Here is a 24,509-nt window from a genome sequence, read left to right on the forward strand (position 1 = left end):
GAATTTTCGCATGTTGCTTTAATTTTCAAATTACTGATGAGTTTATTCCCATGTTTAAATTTTCACTATTCTCTTATGATAGATATTATTATAGGGGCACTTGGGTGGCTCAGTTGGTTAAGCATCCGACTCCTGATTTCAGCTCAGGTCATGATCTCAGAGTCATGGGATCAGCCCCATGTTGGGGCTCTGCACTCCGCAGGAAGTCTGCTTCTCTCCTGTTCCTTCTGCCTCTTCCTCTGCCCCACCTCCCCTTGCTCATGAGCACATGCATGCTTTCTCTCAAATGGATAAATAAATCCTTAAAAAAATAGAAACTACTAAAGAACACTTATTGGCAATTTATGTTTTCTCAATTTAGTTCTTGATCAATATTGCTAGCTATTGGGGCACCTGGGTGGCTCAGTCGGTTGTGTCTGCCTTTGGCTCAGGTCATGATCCCAAGGTCCTGGGATGGAGCCCCATAGCCGGTTCTCTGCTCAGCAGGGGCCCTATTTCTCCCTGTCCTCCCTACTTGTGCTCTCTCTTGCTATCTCTGTCACTATCTGTCTCTTCCTCAAATGAATAAATAAAATCTTTTAAAATAATATTGCTAGGTATTTGTCAATTCCTTATAAGGAACCAGTGTTTGACTTTATTTTTTTTAGTATTTGTTTTTTTATGTTTCATTGTTTTGTATTGTCATCTTTATTTTTAAACTTAACTACTATTAAAGCTTAATTAGCTGTTATCTTTCTAGTTATATAAAATATTTTCATTCTCTCTCCTTTTCTAATATACACCTTGAAATCCAGAAATTTCCATGTAAGCGTTGCTTTAACTGCACTCTACAAGTTTAATGTGTTCTATTTTCATTCAGACCAAAATATTTTTGATTATGCATATTGGTCATATTTGGACCATGGCTTATTTAGAAGGCTATTCTTTAATTTTGAACCAAATTACTACTTTCTAATTATTTTTCCCATATAATTTTAAAAGTTCTATAGTTAAGGAATATATATTATGCAATTTTTATTTTTCCATTTGTTGAGACTTCGTTTATGACCATGGATATCATCAATTTTGCTAAATATCTCATGTGCAGTTGAACTTAATAGGTGTTCCACAATTGTTGAATACACTGTTTCGTATGTGTCAGGTTAATTTGATTAACCTTGCTTAAATCTTCTATTTCCTTATTGATTTTTTGTCCGATTTTTTTCTTAGTCACTGAGAGAAGTATGTTAATATCTGCAAGTAGATTTTGGATTTTTTCCATTTATCCTTTTTTGATTTCTCAATGTTTTCTTTATATATTTTGAAGCTATTTAATAGATACAAATCCCTGTTGAATTTTTTTTTAAGATTTATATTTATCTATTTGAGAGAGAGAGAGCATGAACAGGAGTGGGGGGGGGGGTGGGTGCAGTCCAGAGGAGGGGCAGAGGGAGAGGAAGACAGAGAAGTAGACTTCCTGCTGAGCAGGGAGCCCAACTTGGGGCTTGATCCCAGAATCATGACCTGAGCCAAAGGCAGATGCTTAACTGACTGAGCCACTCAAGTGCCCCATCTCTGTTGAATTTTGTCATACTAAATATATCTTTATCTCTGTAACTACTTTATCTTTTCTGCTCTTAATATCTTTTGTTCCACCCCCTCTTTTACCAATATAAGTTTGTAAAATATCATTATTTTGGAGTAGAAGTTCCTTCCTCTCAATTCAGATACTAAATTTGTTTCTTTGGAGCATGTTGAATTAGATTCTGATTTGCATCTAGAGCCAATAAAAGATGGTAGGACTATTTCTTGAGGAGACTAGGTATCTTCCTTGCAAGGTAACTTTCCCAGAAGAGATAATTAGGGGGTCTCTAGCTTGAGGTGAGTAGGCTTTTCAGACAGAAGTCTGGCTTCTCCCCTGGGTAAAGGAGACTCAGGGATACTTGGGAGGATTGAGATATTCAGAATCCGTCAAGTCATACCTAGAATTTTTCTATGCAAGTGTCAAGGTTTTTTTCCTTCTCAGTCAATGTCCTAACTTTCCCACTAGAATCTTGGCAAATCTATGTAGTCAACATACACTGTGATTCTGTAACTCCACAATTAAAAAAAATTTTTTTTGGTGGTTTTTTTTTTTTTTGTATGTGTGTGGGGTTTTTTTGTTTGTTTTTTTGTTTTTTTGTTTTTTGTTTTTTGTTTTTTTTTGTTTTTTGTAAGACTGACTCTGTGGCTAAAACAAATGAGGGATTCTTTTAGGTCTACCATTATCAGCTCTCCAAGCTGTGTTTAGAGCCTTGACCTTCACTGTGCAAGTTCTCTGGTAGAACAGTCCTCGGGGTATTAACTGTCATCATCACCCTTAGTCCTCCACACATTTGCTTCAATAATGCACTTCATCATAATAAACACTGAGTGTTAATTTAATTCATTGTGATGCCACTGCATGCCCATTCCCTATTGGACAGGAGTTTAGCAGTGTGTAAAGCAATGAACCTGCCCATACCAGTCCTGGAGTCCCATTTTGTCTGTCTCTCTTGACAGCACTCTTGGTACTAAATCCTGTATCTTTCAAGATCTAGTCCAGAAAAGAAACCCACCAAGAGTAATTAATATACAGAAATCCTTGAAAAGGTTTTAGAGGACCAAAAAGATGAAAAGAGAACACTGAGGTACATGGAGGTATGAGTTGTGAGAAAAAGCCCTACTCCTAAGATTGGGGGGGGGAGGGAAGAGGTTGGGGTTATCATAACTAGATACTTTCATAATGGGCCTCATAGATCTGGACTGTAGAAGACAGGGCATTTCTCAGGTCATGTTGGTAACAGGAAATCAGAAAAGGGATTCTGTAGAGCTAAAAGCTGTACTTCTTGTAAGGAGCACCATGGTATTTGTTCCTTAGGAACTTGGAAGAAGCTCCTCCAAAATTGTGACTCAGATCTCAGAGAGACAAGCGCATCACACATGAAGCTTGTATCGGGGTTCTTTGTGGTATGCCTGGAACATCTGAAAAAGGGACATTGGGTAGCTGGGGTGGGTTTCCCAAGGTACTGGAGAATGGCTCTGGACGTCGGGTACTCAGACTTCTGAGGAGGGCACACTGTTCATCAGGTACTCTACCTTTGTTGGGGCTTGATGGAGCTCATTTCTGGGAATGTGGTAACCAACTCTCACAACCAGAGCAAGGCACCAGAGCTGGGATTCATAGAAAGTAACAGCTGGCAAATAGGCAATTACAAGTCCCTTGTCCTTATTTTTTTTTTTGCCTTTTATTCTCTCTTTTGTGTCCTTGTTGATAAAATTTAAGGAACCCAAATAACATTGGAAATATAATGTGCAGATTCCCATCTCCAGCTTCATAGACAAACTATACATTTTAGTTTTGGAGTTTAGGAAATGATTGATAATCAGCATAAGAGGTATCAGTAGAATGCTGCTAGAGCTTCTATGGTGATAGGTAATCGCAGGTTACAGTGATCTGTGGGAAGCTCTCTGACATGTAGTACCGTTGTACCCTGACATTTAATATTGTTTCAGTTAGTTGTGGTTCCCTAAATCGATTTTGTGACCCTGTTTGATTTGTGACCCAAGTTTGAGAAACTGTGAAATTGAGGCTGTGATGGAGCAAGAGAGGAGACTCGGCAAGATAGGGGCTTCGAGAAATTTAAAATAGCTGCTGGAAATAGAAGAGCTAAGGATTCACACAGAGGAAACTCTCACACTGCTTGAAGGGCTGGTCATGGTAGGAGGGAAGGGCTTTGGAGAGACAGCAGTTTGCATAATTCATGGTCAGGCACTGTTCCTTCAGGGCTTTCTTTGGAGCCACCCAATGATGACAGACCGCATGTCTCAAAGAGTCTCAGCAATGAACTTTTCTATTATTACCACATCATATTTCTGACAAAGCTTAATACGGGTTTTTTTTTTCTCTTTATAATGCTTTAATAGTCATCTTTCAGATCACATGCTCTCATTTTAATATTCCCAGATTTGTAGCTTGTACCAAAGATCTCATGAAGAGAGAAATGGAGAGGAAATTGAGTAATTAGGATTTCACCTCCACCAGAAGTACTTTCCCTAAGAGGATTTATCTAGTATTCTTGGCTTCCAGTAGCCATCCATTAGTTCTAAAAAACTATCCAGACGTATACAGGTGTTCTCAACATTACAACACTGAAGATACTCAACATTAAAACACTGAACACGGTACTACTGATCCCATTTGTGTCCTTATGTAGAATACTCATGTCACCACTGTGTGTTCACGTGTGTCTCTAACTTTGTTTTAATTTTTGCCTTCAAATATTAAACAAATCATTGATACTTTTAACTGAAAGTCAGTGAATAAGCAAAATTAACTTTTACCTGAGCTAAAATTTATGTCTTCAACAGGAATGGCATAAGTCCCCTTGAACTGTGGCTTTTTGAACATTTTAATGAACCGACTCTCCTCAATTCTGCCATCTCTAGAGAATTCAGCTAACTTACCAGCCATGAAAAAATATAGACTAGTATCCGTATTTACACATCTAAGATGAGTCTCTTATGATTGAAAACAGGGTGCAGCTGGGCTATTTGCCTTCCCCAAAATGGCAGCCCATTCCCTGTTTTCCCATCAGTATGACTGCCTTTCTTTGGATGTCCAGAGTTTTTCTACAGATAAGAATGCATTATAAAATACAAATTTGGCTTGTTTTGAAGGGGTCTCCCCAAATCAACAAGTCCCTTAAGTAAGGCTTACTTTAACTCCTAACCTCAGACAGAATGGGGGCTGGATAGGATGTCTGCACAGGAAAGGGTCAGAAAAGGGGAGGTGGAATAAACTGAATAAAGGGGCAAAAAAATGGTGGGTTTTGGGTGAATTGTCCACATGCTTGGTGAAGACAGCAGGGTACTGTTAAACTTTTGGGAGGAAGGGAAATTTGGGAGTCAGATGTCAGTCTTTTTAATATGGAAAAATGTCATGCCAGTTTACATGTTTAGAAAACAGTATGTAATAAATTTTTTTGTATCCATCAACTAGTTTCAACCATTATCCATCTATGACTAACCTCCTTCATCTCTTCCTCTGGAAATCTGTGCTTCCCCCACCCCCTGCCTATATATATACGTGTGTGTGTGTGTGTGTGTGTGTGTGTGTGTGTGTGTGTGTATAAATATATATGTATATTTATATGACAGTATCAGGCATTTTATTAATTCCAGCCACATTCCAATTGAAGAATCACTTATAGCTCACCTTCTTGTCATTCTCCCACTCTCCCTACCCCACCAACCCCACCCTAGCTTTTTTAAAATTTTCACTTTCAGCACTGCAGCTCTGATGGCCCACCTCTTCCAGGACACAGATCCATAAAAGTCAGCTCTGCACACTAAGCACCTCAGAGGGAGGAGCCAGACCAGCAGTGCTTCACACCCTGCCCTCTTCTGCCCCAGAAAGATGGCTCCATAATGACAGCTCCATAATGGCAGTGGGTGAGGCCCTGGTGTACATCAGAGTCACTCTTCTGCTACTCTGGGGAGGAATGTCTCTGTTCACTTCTGGCCACTATCAGGCGAGGACCTCCCAGCCCTTGTCCCCAGAATTGGTGATCCCCTTGAAGGTGACTGGCAGGGGCAGAGGTACAAAAGGTCCAGGCTGGCTCTCCTACAGCCTGCAGTTTGGGGGCCAGAGATACATTGTCCACATGAGGGTCAAGAAGCTCTTGGTTTCCAAACACTTCCCAGTATTCACCTACACGGACCAGCATGCCCTCCTCCAGGATCAGCCTTTCGTTCCTGATGACTGCTACTATCATGGTTATGTGGAAGGAATCCCTAAGTCCCTGGTTGCCCTCAGTACCTGTTCTGGAGGTTTTCGAGGAATGCTACAGATTAATGACCTTGCTTATGAAATTGAGCCAATGAGGTTATCTGCCACATTTGAACACCTGGTGTATAAGATGGACAGTGATGATACACAATTCCCACCTATGAGGTGTGGGTTAACAGGAGAGGAAGTAGCACGCCATTTGCAGTTGAGGGCGTCATCTAATTCTACTCTGATGCAAAGTTCTTACACAGGCTGGTGGACCCACTTGCGGTTTCTTGAGCTGGTAGTAGTTGTGGACCATCTTCGATTCCTTTACTACAGAAGTAACGTGACAGTAGTACAGCGTGAAGTACTTGATATTGTCAATATAATAGGTGCCTTATATTACCCTTTGAAGGTTGATGTAATTTTGACCGGGATTGAAATCTGGACCGAAAGAAATCTAGTTGCCACCAATAGCCTTGATCAGCTTGTGGAAGACTTTTCTGTTTGGAAGTATTTCAATCTTGATGCTCGACTACACTATGATACTGCCCATCTTTTCATAAAAAAATATTTTGGCATAAAGCTTGGAGTTGCCTACGTCGGAGGAATATGCTACCGTCCTTTTAACAGTGGAGTTGATGTTTTTTTAGGAGACAGTCTGTTTTATTTTGCACTTACTGTGACCCATGAACTTGGTCATAATCTGGGTATGTCTCATGATACTGAAGAATGCGTGTGTGGGCTTCAGTGGTGCATAATGTATCCCAGCCAGAAGATGACAACTCGGTTCAGCAATTGTAGTTATGCCCAGTATTGGGACAATACTCTCACTCGTGGATTATGTATTCAGTCACCTCCATATCCAGGGAATATCTTTAGGGTACAGTACTGTGGGAACCTGATGATCGAAGAAGAAGAGGAGTGTGATTGTGGGACCGTACGCCAGTGTGTAAATGATCCCTGCTGTCTGTTAAACTGCACTCTGAAACCTGGAGCTACTTGTAGTTTTGGAATTTGTTGCAAAGACTGCAAGTTCATGCCATCAGGGACTTTGTGCAGACATCAGATCAGTGAATGTGACCTTCCAGAGTGGTGCAATGGGACATTTCATCAATGCCCAGAAGATGTATATTTGCAGGACGGGATTCCCTGTGGCGACGATGCCTACTGCTATAACGGGCGATGTAATAACCATGACAAACAGTGCAGAGAGATTTTTGGTGAAGATGCAAGGAGTGCATCTCAGAGTTGCTACAAAGAAATCAACACCCAAGGAAATCGATTTGGTCACTGTGGTATCACAGACCTAATATATGTAAAATGTGAGGCCCCTGATATTCTCTGTGGAAGAGTGCAGTGTGAAAACGTGCAAGTGATTCCTAACCTGGTACAACATTCTACAGTGCATCAGCTTCACTTCAACGACACCACTTGCTGGGGCACTGATTATCACTTAGGGATGTCCATACCTGATATTGGCCAAGTGAAAGATGGCACAGTGTGTGGTCCAGAAAAGATATGCATCCACAAGAAGTGTGTCAACATGACCTATCCATCACGAGACTGTCAGACCAATGAGACGTGCCACATGCATGGGGTCTGCAATAATAAAGACCATTGCCACTGCCACCTTGGATGGGCGCCTCCCTACTGCAAGCACACAGGCCATGGAGGCAGTCTTGACAGCGGGCCAGCTCCTGGGAAGCACATGGTATTGCCAGAAGCAAAGGCAAAGTTGGGTTACCTGTCATCATTGTGGCTTATTCCTTTTACTGCTTTCGTTTTATTTTGCTTTCTTGTACTTTGTAAGGAAGAAAAAAAGAGAGTGGGGGAAAGAAGAGGAACGCTAAGTCCCCTGCCTCATTAAACAAATCCCTAGTTGTTTTAATAGTAATGAAACATTAGGGCATGTCTGTCTGACTGTTTAAGGAAAAATTTAAGGATTCTTCGTATCCGGATCATAAGCATTAATACCACACCAAGGGATTTCTAGCTTGTACTTTCTTACTCTTCACTGTTATAAGCCATATTAAAACTTCATTTTTTTCCCTGGAGTTTCTCTCTTTATTATCTGGGCAAAGCACAGCAGAGAGACTTTTTTTTTCTAAAGCTGATATCTATTGGTTCTAAAGCTCCTCCCACCTTTGTACTCCAGGATGTGCCGCTGCGGACCCCATTTCTGTTTTCCTGTTCTCTTCAGGGTAATTGTGCCTAAAGGGGGCAAGAGAAGTGACCTAGCACGATGGATGCGGGGAGAAGGGAGTTTACTTTCCTGTGCTCTAAAAGTTACTCACACTGTCATTTTGGCTGGGGCCATGCACCCTGGTAGCCATGGTTGGATTTGGACTCCAATTCTATTGGCCTTTTAGAAGCCCCTTCATTCTAACTGAGAAGTACCAGCACTGATTGGTCACTGACACTCTCGGAGGTCTCACTTATAGCTCTGAGGTTAACAGGTCCCTCCTCTGAGTTCTGTCCAGCAGCTGGTCACTTGTGCTTCTTATAAGTCTTGGTCTCTGCTGCTTGAATCACCAGCACTCTGATAAGCCCACCTTCTTTCCTATGTTCCCCTTGCCCTAGGGCTATCAAGTGCTTTCAGTAGTTATTTCATTGTGATAGTGTGAGTTCTCCAGAAGCAGACACTGAGTTAGAGTTTAGAGTATAAGATTTGGGTAGGGACCAACCACTGTGAAAAGGTGAGGAAGTCAGTTGTGTAGATAAGAAATGGTACTGCTTTGCAGCCTTGTCCAACCTAGCAGCGAGCTCTGGAATGAATATTGCCTGAAAGATTTCTCTTGGATTGGGCCAAAATGGCCTGGTCTTCATGCTTTCCCTTGCTCCTTCTCTGTATCTGGTGTGCCCTGGGAATGGCACATGGTTGGCCACACTTCTCTGGAACTAAGGCTATCTCAAAGAGCTGACATCTGGAGGCTCTCTGCTGATTCTAATCCTTAGAGCTACTCAGCAAACTGTCCTTGAATAAGAATCAAAGTGACCTATTTGGATATTCCACAGTCTAGTCTTTGCACTGCTCTGGGTCCGCTTTTCCATTTTTGTTCTGGGAACAGCTCATCCGGGATTCTAACAAGCATCTCTGCCTGTAGGGTACCTTAATAAGAGGGAGGTTAGTGAGCTGAAGCACAGTTCCTACTACTGTGTTTAGCATTGGGGCTGAAATTGATACTTACTCTCTCTTATCCATTATCCATTGTAGTATCCCTCACCTTTAGATAGCATTCTGCAGACTTTGCATGATAACCCTGTGACATTACTCAGGTCCTTGTCTCCAATGCACCTGAGTGTTTAGTCACAATTCTCAGGCTGGGATTGCTGAATCTATCTATTTACAGTCCAAATGGGGCTAGAGAATACCAAGAAACACTGAAGGAGATCACCTGGGTTCCACACATATTCCCTGCATCTCCATGATATAAAAGCAGCCCTACCTCTTCTCAATGATTAGGCTCAGTTATACCTGCCAAGACTGTGACACCTCTTCTTGCTATTGGTGAAGGGACATGCGAACCCAAAATGTCCAGCTGACAGCTTTAGCTTATAATTCCATGGGGAGTCTAGCTCTGTCCCCTGGTAAAAATGTGACCCCTTGGGGACCGGAACCTGCAGAGTTGAAGGGGACAGGAAGCACAGACCACCCCAGTGGGTCATAGGGAATAATGGTATGTGATGCTACTCTGGCTTCCAGTCCTTGTTCCCAGACCCAAGAAAAGATCTCTGGTTCAGTGCATACAATCCATCTCAGAATGGTATCTGTATTAGGGTTCCCCAGAGAAACAGAACCAAGAAGATATGGCATTTAAATATTTACCCCTTCCCCAGAAGAAGATGTAAATCCCTTGAGTGATTTTTACTCTTCTTGGTATCCGGTAACTTAAATACTATGATGTGAAATTAACAATACCCGAATACTATGATACAAATTCAATTATCCCATGCCACATGATTAGGGAATAAAGAAAGAGGAAAATGGAAAGAAGACAATATGAAATATGAATACAAATGTATTAATAGTGAAATAGAGAGCATGGAATGGTCTTCCATCTTTTTGTGTCTTTTTCAATTTCTTTCATGAGTATTCTGTAGTTCCTCGAGTACAGATCCTTTACCTCTTTGGTTAGGTTTATTCCCAGGTATCTTATGGTTCTTGGTGCTATAGTAAATGGAATCGATTCTCTAATTTCCCTTTCTGTATTTTCATTGTTAGTGTATAAGAAAGCCACTGATTTCTGTACATTGACTTTGTATCCTGCCACGTTACTGAATTGCTGTATGAGTTCTAGTAGTTTGGGGGTGGAGTCTTTTGGGTTTTCCATATAAAGAATCATGTCATCTGCGAAGAGAGAGAGTTTGACTTCTTCATTGCCGAAATTAGCAAGACAGGACACAACATGTGTTGGAGGGGATGTGGAGAAAGGGGAACCCTCTTACACTGTTGGTGGGAATGCAAGTTGGTGCAGCCTCTTTGGAGAACAGTGTGGAGATTCCTCAAGAAATTAAAAATAGAACTTCCCTATGACCCTGCAATTGCACTACTGGGTATCTACCCCAAAGATACAGATGTAGTGAAGAGAAGGGCCATCTGTACCCCAATGTTTATAACAGCAATGGCCACGGTTGCCAAACTGTGGAAAGAACAAAGATGCCCTTCAACAGACGAATGGATAAGGAAGATGTGGTCCATATACACTATGGAGTATTATGCCTCCATCAGAAAGGATGAATACCCAACTTTTGTAGCAACATGGACGGGACTGGAAGAGATTATGCTGAGTGAATTGAGTCAAGCAGAGAGAGTCAATTATCATATGGTTTCACTTATTTGTGGAGCATAAAAAATAGCATGGAGGACATGGGGAGTTAGGAGAAGGGAGTTGGGGGAAATTAGAAGGGGAGGTGAATAATGAGAGACTATGGACTCTGAAAAACAATCTGAAGGGTTTGAAGAGGTGGGTGGGTGGGAGGTTGGGGGAACCAGGTGGTGGGTATTAGAGAGGGCACGGATTGCATGGAGCACTGGGTGTGGTACAAAAACAATGAATACTGTTATGCTGAAAATAAATTTTAAAAAATGATTAAAAAAATAATGAAATAGAGAGGAAGTAGCCATGATACTTGCAGCTCTTGTATCTATCTATAGCTTGTATTGCAGCTGGTGTCTGTAACCATCTTCTACTATCCACTCTATTCCCTTTGCCTTCAGCAAGTACTTCATCTGATCATAGTTCTTTATCTGGTGGTGTGACCCAAAACTTCCTTCCTAAAGCTTCTGGGCCATTAGTAGTCCTGCCTGGGTTGGGTTGTTACAGTTTTCCACTCACCTTAGTCAGAGAACATGATAGTACAGAGACACACACTAAGGGATCGCCTACATTCCAGACACTCTTCTCTACCTTTTTACTCTGCCTTCCTTGCTGTGAAGCAGTAGTTCAGTTTCCCTTTAGTGATAAGGATCAATCACCCCAGCCATCATAGTAACTCCTTCAATTTTCATTTCAGAGGTATGAGGAGGTGTGTCAGTTCAGAGGTGTGAGGAGCCCAAAGTGGCTAGGTGGCAATATTAGCTTCCAGTCAATGGAATCGTTGTTTGTCTCTTGGCAGAAGTATTCCTTCCTCTGGGACTAAGACCTCTAAGGTAGCAAAGCATGAAGTCATAGGAACAGGAAGCAAAAATTTTGCTAGTGCATCATTAGGGTTAATAGTGAGTGATGCCACTCCCATTTCCACCTCTTGATTCCTGGATCCATGAATCTTGTCTGTGGGAGAAACAGCATCATGTATTGGACACCAATTCTGGGCATGTACAGCCTTCTGGAGGGCCTTTGCCCAGCCCTGCAAGGTATTGCTACCTAGATGGCACTGTAACAGTCTTGAAAAGGCTGCTCCCCCGTTCTATTAAGATGGCAGCTTCAAAATGGTGGGGAGCATGGGAACACTAGTGAATTCCATGACCACACTTCTTTTGCTGTGCAGTGAGTTCCTTGATCAGAAACAGTGCTGTGTGGACTACAGTGATGGTGAATAAGGGATGGTGAGTACCTGGATGGCAGGAGTTACTGTGTACAGGGAAGGAAAATCTGTATCCACATTGTCTACTCCACTAAGGATAAAATGTTGCCCCTTCCATGACGGAAACAGTCCAATGTAATGAATCACCTTCTAACATGAAGGTAGCTGGCTGAATACCCCAGAGAATGGTGTCATACTGATGATTTGGTGTTGGTCTCTGCCACCACACACTGGGAAATTAGTGGTAGCTGTAGCCTGGTCATCCTTGGTGAGTAGAAGTCTGTGTTGCTGAGCCCAAGTGTAACTGCCACCCTCTAACCATAGCTACTTTGTTGATGAACTCTTTGGGTCATGATTGGTGGTTGGGGAAAGAGGCTGACTGGCATCTACAGAATGGGTCATTTTATTCACTTTTTAAAAAATTTAAATTCAATTTATTTAACATATACTGTATTATTAGTTTCAGAGATAATTACATATAATACCCAGTGTTCATTACATCAAGTGCCCTCATTAGTGCCCATTGCCCAATTACTCCATGCCCCACCCACCTCCTCTCCAGCAACCCTGTTTGTTTCCAAGAGTTAGGAGTCTCTTATGGTTTGCCTCCTTCTCAGTTTTTGTCTTATTTTATTTTTCCTTCCCTTCCCCTATGTTCATCTGTTCTGTTTCCTAAATTCCACACGAGTGAAATCATATGGTATTTGTCTTTCTGTGACTGACTTATTTCACTTAGCTTAACACCCTCTAGTTCCATCTGCATCATTGCAAATGGCAAGATTTCATTCTTTCTGATGGCTGAGTAATATTCAGTTGTACATATTCTATCTGCTTATTAAAATCCTCTTCTGAGGTAACCTTCTGGTTACCTTGGGGCACTCACAAGGGAACAAATATGTTGTTTCATTCAGAGAGGTCTATCCACATACCTCTTTCCCAAATTCATCACTAATTTTTGAATCACTTTCCTTCTAGTTATTTGAAGGTGAAGGCAGAGCCTTGCCCCCAAATCTTGAAAGCCCGTCTTGCAGTTCATCTCTAGGGGCCTGTCAAAGGCTCCAAACTGCATCTTTATCTGAAACTGACACCTTAAGCACCATCAGAGCTGCTGGATCATAAGGCCCAAGTTACAGAGCAACTTGCATAGTAGCCTGGACCTACGGCAGAGGCTTTTCTTCTGGGCCCCACTTAAAACTAGCAGCTTCTCAGGTCACTTGGTAAATGGACTAGAGTAACACTCGAATGAGGAATATGTTGCCTCTAAAATCCAAAGAGGCCTTCTGCCCACTTTTTGTTGCGATGATCTGTTTTGTGTGTGTTGAGTTTGAGAAGTTCTTTATACATCTTGGATATCAGCCTTTTGTCTGTAGTGTTCTTTGCAAATATCTTCTCCCATTCCGTGGGCTGCCTCTTTGTTTTGTTGACTGAAGAGGGGAAAGTTGGAAAGGGGAATGAACCATGAGGGACTGTGGACTCCAAGAAACAAACTGAGGGTTTTAGAAGGGAGGGGGTGGGTGGATGGTTGAGCCTGGTGGTGGGTATTAAGGAGGGCAAGTATTGCATGGAGCACTGGGTATTGTACATAAACAATGAGTCTTGGAACACTGCATCAAAAACTAATGATGTATTTTATGGTGACTAACATAACACAATAAAATTTAAAAAAAAATAAAATTAAAGAGATATTGTGCCTCTTTCCTGGTTATAGGAGAGCCAGATACAACTTATTCTTCACCTTAGAAGTGAAAACTTCTAAGTGATATGTCCTACATAACAAGACCCCTAAACATTCTGAAGTAAAAGTGAATTTTAGATTTATTTCTCACCCTAATGTGCAAGTGTCTTACCAATAAGCCTAGAATAGTTGCTACTTCTCACTCACTATGTCCAATCAGCATAATGACATCAATGTAATGGACCACTCTGATATCTTGTGGAAGGGAAAAACAATCAAGATCCCTCCAAACTGGGGCACCTGGGTGGCTCAGTGGGTTAAGCCTCTGCCTTCGGCTCAGGTCATGATCTCATTGTCCTGGAATTGAGCCCCGCATCGGGCTCTCTGCTCAGCAGGGAGCCTGCTTCCCCCTCTCTCTCTTCCTGCCTCTCTGCCTACTTGTGATCTATCTCTCTCTTTCTGTCAAATAAATAAATAAATAAATAAATAAAATCTTAAAAAAAAAAAAGATCTCTACAAACTAAATTACGACCTAGGGATGGAGAGTTGCTATAACCCTAAAGAGATATATGAATATGTATTATTGGCTTCACCAGCTGAAAGCAAACTGCTTCTGGTGGACTCTATGGACAGGTGTGGAAGAAAAATGCATATGCTAGATCGATAGCTACACACTAGGTACCAAGGGATATGTTAATTTGTTCAAGCAGTGAAACCCCTTCAGGTACGGCAGCTACAATTGAAGTCACTACCTGATTAAGCTTACAATAAAATAATCCGCCGTCGTTCTCTAAGATTCATCTGTTTCCTGAACAGCCCAAATAGGAGAGTTCAATGGGAATGTGATGGGAATCACTACACTGGCATCTTTCAAATGGTGGCACTAATTTCTGCAATCCTTCTAGGGATGTGGTACTGAATGGCTTCCACTTGGCCTTTTCCACCATAATAGCCCATACTCTACAGGTCAAGGAACCGATGTAAGGAGTTTGCCAGCTGCTAAGTATGTCTCTTCCAATTATACAATTTAAAGTATGGGCATATAACTGGGCATATAACCACAGGATGACCTGAACTAAAAAGCCACTGATTACCTGACGTCCACAAGCTCTTCTACTCTGCCTGGAGGGCCACAGTGCCGTTATGAGACTTCTGGAATCAGTGTTAGTTCTGAGCCCATGCCCAGCAGTCTCTGAAAATTATGATTATTTTCTTTTCCCCAACGTACAACCCTGTTAAAAGGCACAGGTCCCTCTGGGGAAGGCTGGGAGAAAGGTTAATCATATAAATTTTCATTGCTGTATCAGGTACCTTTCCTAAAGAGTACCTGACCTCCCATTTTTTGAAGAAGTTCTTCATCTCTAAACTGATTCAACTTGGGAATTGATTGAAGGACTATGATTCATTGCTTTTATGATTTGAGTTAGACTTTCTGTAGACTTGACATAGAAATTTTTGCATAGATACATCAAATAAGAATTTCTATTTCACTTCTAGGAACATCATGATTAACTAGCCAACACCTTAGGTGTGCATGCATGAGTCATTACTGTGATTGCTGGTTACACAAAAATAAAATTGAGTACAACGAAAGGAAGACAAAAATGAAAAAATAGGTATAAAACATAGGGGCGCCTGGGTGCCTCAGTCGGTTAAGCAGCTGCTTTTGGCTTGGGTCATGATCCCAGGGTCCTGGGATCAAGCCCTGCATTGGGCTGCCTGCTTAGTGGGGACCCTGCTTCTCCCTCTCCCTCTGCCTGCCAGTCTGCCTACTTGTGCTTTCTATCTCTGTGTCAAATAAATAAAATCTTTTTAAAAATGTATAAAACATAAATGTAAAAATGAAAATTAGAGAGTTGATAAAATAAGAAATTAGCTGAAAAGGAAAAAAATTTTATCAACAATTTTATTTATTTATTTGAGAGAGAGCATGAACAGGGTAAAGAGCGGAGGGAGAAGCAGGCTCCCCGTGGAGCAGGGAGCCCGATGCAGGACTCCATCCCAGGACCCTGAGATCATGACCTGATCCAAAGGCAGACGCTTAACTGACTGAGCCACCCAGATGTCCCAGGGAGAAAAAAATTAAACTGAAAGACTAGAGAATCATGAGAAAAAAACACAAATTCTATATACTATTTTCCCCTAGCACTGGAGATTTGCAGTTCTGTGTAATCAGTAAACTTGGCATTAGCTGAATGTTCTTGCTGGTGGTCTAGGGGAGGGGCCTCTTACTCCGATTCTCAGGTATCTGCACCAGCACAACCGCACCACTGTTGCCAGGCGCCTGGTAAGTAAATGCCTTCTGATTGCTTTATGTGGCTTTTGTTCCCTGAAGGCTTTCAGCATCACTTTTAGGGATGAGAATGGCTGCTTGTTGATCTCTAGCCCCAAAGCTCAGTGTTCGCTAGCCCCTAATCTTCAGTGCACTCTCACAAAAAGGTAGTCAGTCACTCTTGTGTCCCAGGTTTCCATCCACACTCTGTTCACCCAGCCTGTGACCAGGCATTTTTATCTCAGGCGTGAGACCCTGTTTCGAGTCTCCAAACTTTGCAGACTCCTGCAGCAGTCACCCATGCCATTCCTCCCAAGGAAGGAGGACTTCACTGCAGTTCTCTATCTCTAACAGCATTTTTTTGTCTCCAGTCAACTTTCTCTGATGTCATTTTAGCAATTCTACTTTCTTACAATTAGTGCTTATGTAGCTAACATTTACTATCCTAGTATCTTAGTCTATATGACTTGCTTAAAGAATGTTTCTTGTAGACACCACATGATTACACCTTACTTTTTAGACAGTTTAATAATCTCTACCTTTAATTGGTATATTCAGACTATATACTTTTTTATAATTATTTTTATAGCTGGATCTAATGTGACCATCTTGCTATTGGTTTTCTGTTTGTGTCATCTACCCTTCATAGCATTCTTTTTTCTGTTTCTGTGCCTTCTTTGGTTGAAAATTTTTTTGGCTTTATTTTATCTTCTCTATTGGCTGACTATTAATACACTCTTAAAAAATGGTATAGTTGTTTCTCTGGGGTTTATAATATACATTAACTTGTTACATTCTGTTTTCAAATAGTATAGTATTTAATTTATTACCACTTCACATAAAACATGAGAACCCATTCTAGATATGCACACTAAAGTGAATTGGGCAATAAGAGCATAAAATCAAAGATTTGTTCTACAGATATTTCAAAAGCAAAATTGGGATATACAAAGCAGGAATGGCAAGATCTTGATGGGTGCTGAATGTGACTGATGGGAGTTTATAATTATACTCTTTCAACTTTTATATGCATTTGAAATCTTCTGGAACATTTCGATGAATTTTTTAAAGGCCTAGAAATTTTTATAGGTGATTTCACAAATTTATTTTCAAATGAATACTGAAAATCAAAGGGAAAAAAAGGAAAAGAAGGTGAAGGGAAAAAGAGAAGGAAGCAGAAGAAGAGAACAGGCAGGGCCAGAGTGATTTACCTATCAGACACTATGCTTCTATATCAGTGGTAGGAGATTTGAGTTTTATTAATTTGTCCTTTAGCTCACAGGGAATGTCTTAGTGTGCTGCCAGACTGTTGTAGTCCTAAAAATATCCCCCATGTGGCAGGCCTCTAGATATTTATGGATCTTTTCTCCCATATTCCGACATGCATTCACAATACTTGCCATTTCCTGTTCTCTATATCTGGTTAGCATGCTTCCATCAACATGGTGGACCAGTGTGATGTTCTGAGGGGTGTCAAGATGATCAAATTATTTTCATACTGTATTTTAAAGAGAAGAGTTGACATAGCTTTGAAGCAAGATTTTGGATGTATCCAGGCATACTTCATTTTCTTTGTTTGCTTTTCTTTATTGTACTTTGCAGATAACTGCCTTTTTTTTTTTTTTAACCAATTGGTTTTTGGCAACCCTGCACTGAGCAAGTCTGTCAGCACCATTTTTCTAACAGCGTTTGGTGGTCACTTCATGTCTCTATGTCACATTTTCGTGATTATGGTAGTATTTTAAACTTTTTCATTATTATAGTTGTTATGATGATCTGGGATCAGTGATCTTTGATGTTACTATTGTAATTGTTTTGGGATGTCACGAGCCATGTCCATTTAAGATGGTGAACTTAACTGATAATGTTTTACGTTTTTTGACTGCTCCCCTGACCAGCCACTCCCCTATCTTATTCCCTCTTCCTGGGCTTCCTTAGTCCCCAGGACACAACAAAATTGAAATTAGTCTAATTAATAACCCTACAGTGGCCTCTCAGTGTTCAAGTGAAAGGAAGAGTTTCATGTCTCTCATTTTAAATGAAAGGTGGAAATGGTTCGGCTTAGCAAGGGAAGCATGTTGAAAGCTGAGACAGACCAAGAGCTAGATCTATTGTGCTGAACAATCAAGTTGTGGATGCAAAGGAAATGTTCTTAAAGAAAATAACAAGTGCTACCCCAGTGAACACACGAATGAAATAAATAAAACAGCTCTATCTCACTTCTCTTCCTGAATGCTTTCTCCTGCACCATGGAGGAATATTCCAAATCATGTTCCACATGACTTATTAGAGAATTCACAGAGGATGACCCCACAGTGGAAACTTGCTCATTAATATACTCCTTGTTGTACTTCCCAAAGAAACTAACTCCACCTAAATCCTGGTCTCAGTGTCTGCTTTTTGGAGGATCCAAATTATGACAACAGGTAAGGCACTATGTGTTTGTTATAAGGAGGCTAAGTTCTACCCCACTAATCTTGATATAACTGACTGATCCAGCCCTAGTGAACTCAACATAAAATAACAATGCAGCTTTTCCTTATATTAGAAATATTGCAAAAGGTATGACTTCTTGTAAAAATTTAAAAGTAAAATAAACAATGAATTCTGGAACACTGAAAAGAAATTAAAAATTAATAAAAATTTAAAAAGAACCAAAAAAATAATGTGACTCTAACAAATTAATTTTAAAATATAACACAGAATCTTAATTTACTGGTAAAACAGTAAACAGGGGCTTATTCAAAAAAATAAATTCGGATAACTGGTTAGCCAATTGAAAAAACATATGGTTGGATTCCTATTTATTCCTTATAACAAAATAAATTCCAGATTTAAACATTAAAACTGAAGCCAACATAATCACAGAAAATAAAAAGGATTCTCTCAAAGTAATCTCAAGCAAAAATATAAACCCAAAAATATATAAATTTGACTATAATCAAATTTAACCTTGTTTTTGTGTTGTTGTTGTTTTTACAAAAACAATTTTAAAAAGCAATAAATTGGAGCAGTTGCCTTTTCTCTCTGTAAGGACATATATGCTTAAAACATGTGAATCTTTCTCTGACTTATCTTCTAAAACCGGGTTTAATCAGGTTGTTTTCTTGGTTCATCGTTCCCTGTTTCTATGGTTCCACTAGACAGCCTTTTTCTCTTTCTGTCCCTGGCTGACACATTGTTAGACTCTCCCCTCATCTATTCCTGGAGTGCATAGAGAGATGACCACAAAGTGACAGGAGTACACAAGTAGAACACCGAATGTTTCACAAGGAAATGCTTTTCTAAAGATAAGATGTTTGACCTCTACTGAGAGAAAAATAGGAGTTTCCCAGAACAACGGAGTAGGGGAAGGTGGTAAACAGCATTTTGGGAATGGGAATTGCATGTATAGATGTGCAGTCATGACATAGTCAAGTATGTTCAAAACAGAAAATAGCCAGAGGATGCAACATGTGCAAAGCATAATGGAAAATGGTATCAGAAATATTGTTTGACTCAATTTACAAAGAGTGGCATTCGAAAGTTATCTGGACCATATACGGAAGGTGTCTGATTAGACATGTGTTTTCAAGAGACAGAATTTCCAAAAACACTGAAAATAGACTGAGAAGATGACAAATTGGTGACCAAAACTGGGCAGTACCAAAGGGAGCATTATAAATACAAGTATTTTAAATATTCAAAGTTGAATTTTGAGCAAGAACTGCTTTGAATATTTAAAATATGTGCATTTATAAGCTCCCATTGGTACTGCCCAGTTTTCATCCCCAATTTGTGTGAATGGGAAGAAATCAGAGAGGGAGACAAATTGTATGAGACTCTTGATTCTGGGAAACAAACAGTGTTGAGGGAAGGGAGATTGATGTGGGGATGAGGTACTGGGTCATGGGAATTAAAAAGGGCATGATACGGTGAGTACTGGGTGTTATATTCAACTAATGAATCATTGAACATCATATAAAAAACTAATAATGTACCCTACCTTGGCTAATTGGATTAAAGTTAATTAATTAATTAATTTTTTTTTTTTTAGATTTTATTTATTTGTCAGAGAGGGAGAGAGAGCGAGTGAGCACAGGCAGACAGAATGGCAGGCAGAGGCAGAGGGAGAAGCAGGCTCCCTGCCGAGCAAGGAGCCCGATGTGGGACTCGATCCCAGGACGCTAGGATCATGACCTGAGCCGAAGGCAGCTGCTTAACCAACTGAGCCACCCAGGAGTCCCTAATTAATTAATTTTAAAAGAGGGCTAAAGTATTATTTTTGCTTTTCCTGGTCAATTTAATACAATTAATCCATTCAAATTAATTATTTCATTCAAATATTTATTCTGTATTGGACATTGTTCTAGGTATTAGGATACAACAGCAAAACAGATAAAAACAACCCTGACCTCATAGAGATTACATTCTGATACTCGAAGCAAATACTTCACAAGCATACCCAAATGTCAAATCAAAGCAAAGAGGGCAGACATGACTGGCTAGGAAGCACAGAAGGAACAGGGTCAGGAGTTTCTACTAAACAAATAATTTGTTTACACTTTAACAAAATTTCATTTCTTTCTCTTTTGGTTATCAAATAAAGCCAAGAGGTTGGGTGGGATAAACATTATTATCATTTTCCCTTTCAGATTCTGGAGCAGAATGTTAGAAACATTTGAATAATTTATTCTCCTTTTTTACATCTCTTTTAATAGCAGTAGGCACTGTTGCTATAGGGAATCCCATCCTGCACATAGCCATCTTCTGGGCACTGATGGGATGTCCCATGACACCACTCTGGAAGATCACAATTATTGACCTGATGTCTCAGAGTTCCCCTGATGACATGAATTTGGCAGTCTGTTTGTTCTGTGCTTATCATTGGGAAAAGATTTCTATGATTCCAAATCCCAATCCCAGTCAAAATCACATAAGTACCCAACTGCTGATAAATGGAACAGCAAGTTCTTAACTGACTGAGCCACCCAGGCAATCCTGGAACGGCAAGTTCTGGTCAGCAACAAGAAATACATTTTCTGCATCTTTGAGAGGTTATTTTGGGAGTAAATGAAGTCTGGATCCTCACATGCCTGTCTCCTGCCTTTTTGATGAGTCATATTTGTGCTCAAAACAAAACAAAACAAAACAACAACAACAACAAAAACACAAAGAGGACTAACTTGGAAGAAATGGAGCTTTATTTGCTGCTTAAAATAATGAACAATAGATAGAAAGGTGTTAGGAATTACCTTTGCTTAATGGCAATGTTTCTGATGTTTCTGATACTGACAAAGGAAGGTCCCTGCATTTCTCTGTACACTGTCAGAAATGTGCTGAGTTTCAGGCATGTAAGAACATTTCCACTGCCAAGAGACTAAAACTTATGCATAGGATATTAAATTAGAGGCATTTTCCTAACCTGAGGACTGAGTCTTAGTCTCCATGGGACCACAATGTTTTCTAAGGTACATAAATACAACAGTTGACAGTAAAAACAAAACAGACAAAATAAGACTCACAACAAGTAGCAAGAAAACGTTTTTGGCAGATGCTGGACCACTGTCAACACTACCTCCGTAGCCTCTGCGCAGGCAATAGGGGGGGGACCACCCATAGCCACAGTGGCAGTGATGCTTATTATTGCAGACCCCCCTCATGTTGCAGGTCTCAGCCAGGCAGGCTTGTGACAAGAGAGACAAACTGACACACTTCCTGTGTATGCAGATCTTTCCTGGACCACACGTGGTGCCATCTTTTACTTCACCCACATCGGGTGTATCCATTCCTAAGTGATAGTCAATGCTCCAGCAGGTGACACCGTTGATGTGAGTTTGCTGCAAAATAGAGTGATCTCTCAGATGGGGAATATCTCTCACATTCTCACACTGAACTCTCCCACAAAAGATATCTGAGGTATTGCATTTCAGGTATGTCGTGCCATTTATACCACAGTGGCCAAACTGGTTTCCCAGGGAGTTGATCTCTTTATAGCAACTCTCAGGTGCACTCTTTGCTCCTTCACCAAAAATCTTCCTGCACTGGTCGTTATGGTTATTACATCTCTTTTGATAGCAGTAGGCATTGTCACCACAGGGAATCCCATCCTGCACGTATCCATCTTCTGGGCACTGATGGGATGTCCCATTGCACCACTCTGGAAGGTCACATTTATTGACATGATGTCTACAGAGCTCCCCTGATGGCATGAATTTACAGTCTTTGCAACAAAGCCCAAAGGCACAAGCAGCCCCAGGCCTCAGCGTACAGTTCAACAGACAACAGGGATCTTGTTCACACTGCCTTATAGATCCACAGTCACATTCCTCTTCTCCTTCAACTATATTGTTCCCACAGCGCTTCAACATAAAAACATCTTCCGGACGTGGAATGTTGTGCAGACATGATCCTTGGTTTAAAGTGGTTTTTGTAAAAGCTATATAACTACAATTGGTGAATTTCTTTCCTGGTCCTCTGATAGCATTCATGATGCAATCACTTTCCTCACATAAACAGAATTCTTCATCATGCTGCATACCCAAAGTATGTCCTAACTCATGGGCCACAGTGAGGGCAAAAACAGACCAGGAGTCTCTTTGGAAATTATTAACCCCACAATCAATAGGAGGACGACATATTCCTGCAATATAGGCTATACCAAGTACACTTATAAATGAATTTTGTATGAAAAAATGTGCAACATCATACTGTAGCTGGGAAAGACTGATTTGTTTCCACTGAGAGAAATCCTCCAGAACCTGTTCTATGCTTATCATTGGGAAAACATTTCCTTGATTCCAAATCTCAATCCCAATCAAAATCACATAAGTACCCAACTGCTGATAAATGGAATCCACTATGTTAACAACAAGGAATACATCCTCCTGCACCACTGAGAAATTGTTTTGAGAAAAAGTTAAGAAATTGTGATCTACCACCACAACCAGCTCCAGAAACCATGAGTGGGTCCACCATTTATCATTAGAATTTTGTTTCAAAGTTGACTTCTTAACCTCTTCAAATTTCAACTGTTGGAGTGCTATCTCCTTTGTTAAGCCACATCTCATAGGTGGGAATTTTGTCTCATTACTGTTTACCTCATAAACCAAGTGTTCAAATTTGGTAGAGTGCCTGATGGGCTCAATTTCATAAGCAAGGTCATTAATCTGCAGCATTCCTCGAAAACCTCCAGAACAGGTACTGAGGGCAACCAGGGACTTGGGGACTCCTTCCACATAACCATGATAGTAGCAGTCATCAGGAACAAAAGGCTGATCCTGGAGGAGAGCATGCTGGTCCGTGTAGGTGAATACTGGGAAGTGTTTGGAAACCAAGAGCTTCTTGACCTTCATGTGGACAACATGTCTCCAGCCCCCAAACTGCAGGCTGTAGGAGAGCCAGCCTGGAGTTTTTGCACTTCTGCCCCTATCAGTCACCTTCATGGGGGTCACCACTTCTGGGGACCTGAGGTATTGGGAGGGCCCAGACTGAGAGAAGCCAGAAGGGGATAGAGACATTCCAACCCAGAACAGCAGGAGAACAACTCTTATGAGCACCTCAGCCTCACCAACCACCATTATGGAGCTGCCATTACAGAGCCATCTGTCCAGAGAAAAAGCATGAGGCACTACTGGTCTGGTTGCTCCAAATTGGTCATTGCATAGAGCTGACCTTTAAGTATGTGTGTCCTGGTGGAGTTGACCATCAGAGCTGCAGTGCTGAAAGTGAAAATAAAAGGGTGGGGATTGGTTAAGGAAAGTGGGAAAGAATCAAATGGCAAAAAAAGCAATTAATGAATTAAGGGGGAAAAAAAAGAAAATGCTTTGGATTTTCTTTCAATAAGTGGAGGTAGGAATTTAGAGGGGTACAGATAAGACAATATTGGCCATATGTTGATAATTGTGAAAGTCAGATGATAGGTACTTGGGTTTTCATTATACAATTATCTCAATCCATGTAGGGGGGTATGAAAATCTCCACAAAAAAAAGTTAAAGCAAAACTAACTAGGCTTCAGAGTAGGGGGCCTCTATATCTCAATTTGTCCAAGACCATGTTGGTTTATGCCTGTTACCCCTACATAACTATTGACTCTTGCCCCTTTTGACTATCAAAACTGGAGAGATCAAAAACAATCACGATTATGTCAGTTTGCATTGGTCTTATTATTTGCTTTAATCTTTCTTTACCACAAGTTGTCTTCTTGTCTCCTGACTGTATTTGCCTTCATAACTCTACTGGACTACAAGGTCACTGAGTGCAGAGTTTAGGATTTTAACTCATTTTAGTATCCCCTATAATGCATAGTATAGTTCTTTATACAATGAAAAATGAAAAAAAAAATTGTGGAAAGTGCTGGAGTACTTGGATTATAGACGAATGCTACTTAAAATGTACTTTAATTATTATTTTTAGAAGAGGAAAAAGATTCATAGAAAGCATACATCTTTTAAAAGAATGGGGAGAACAACACTTACCTGTAAAAGAATATCGGACAAAAGAAAATGCCTTATGAAAAGAAGATGAGAATCCATACAGTTTAAAGGCTTGGGAAGAGGAACTCTGTCTTCTTGGGACAGAGTCCCAAGTGCCTGGAATTTTAGGATTGCCAGGGAAAATCCCTAATGTTTGCTCAGATTTACCAACAACTTTTGACAGTGGGTATTTTCTGTACCTGGCATGCACTGTGGCTAGCAACACTCACCCATTTCTATATGTATTAAACAAGTATTTGTGTGTTTCAAGCATACAGGATATTGGGCTAGATACTAGGGATCTAAAATAA

The 24,509-nt window shown here is 40.6% G+C and overlaps 2 protein-coding genes across 2 annotated transcripts; one reads left to right on the plus strand and one right to left on the minus strand.

The window, feature by feature from the left end:
- Positions 1-5,299: 5,299 nt before the first annotated feature.
- Positions 5,300-7,580, plus strand: LOC111148785 (ADAM metallopeptidase domain 20; the record flags this gene model as incomplete). Its single annotated transcript, XM_022505596.1, is given in 2 exon segments — positions 5,300-5,328; positions 5,330-7,580. Coding segments are annotated over 2 exon segments (2,280 nt in total), but the record flags the coding sequence as incomplete, so codon positions are not given.
- A 13,341-nt stretch (positions 7,581-20,921) lies between these two features.
- On the minus strand, positions 20,922-23,333 carry LOC111148763 (ADAM metallopeptidase domain 21). Its single transcript, XM_022505559.1, has one exon. It carries the CDS (start codon positions 23,301-23,303, stop codon positions 21,144-21,146), a length of 2,160 nt encoding a protein of 719 aa, XP_022361267.1. The 5' UTR covers positions 23,304-23,333; the 3' UTR covers positions 20,922-21,143.
- Between the last annotated feature and the right edge of the window lie 1,176 nt (positions 23,334-24,509).

This window comes from Enhydra lutris, unplaced genomic scaffold, assembly GCF_002288905.1.
Source record: "Enhydra lutris kenyoni isolate GAN:26980312 unplaced genomic scaffold, ASM228890v2 scaffoldscaffold20, whole genome shotgun sequence".
NCBI classification, from domain to species: Eukaryota; Metazoa; Chordata; class Mammalia; order Carnivora; family Mustelidae; genus Enhydra; species Enhydra lutris.

Coding starts and splice junctions, on each gene's coding strand:
- LOC111148763 (XM_022505559.1), bottom strand. CDS start 23,303: ATGGTGGTTGGTGAGGCTGAGGTGCTCATAAGAGTTGTTCTCCTGCTG.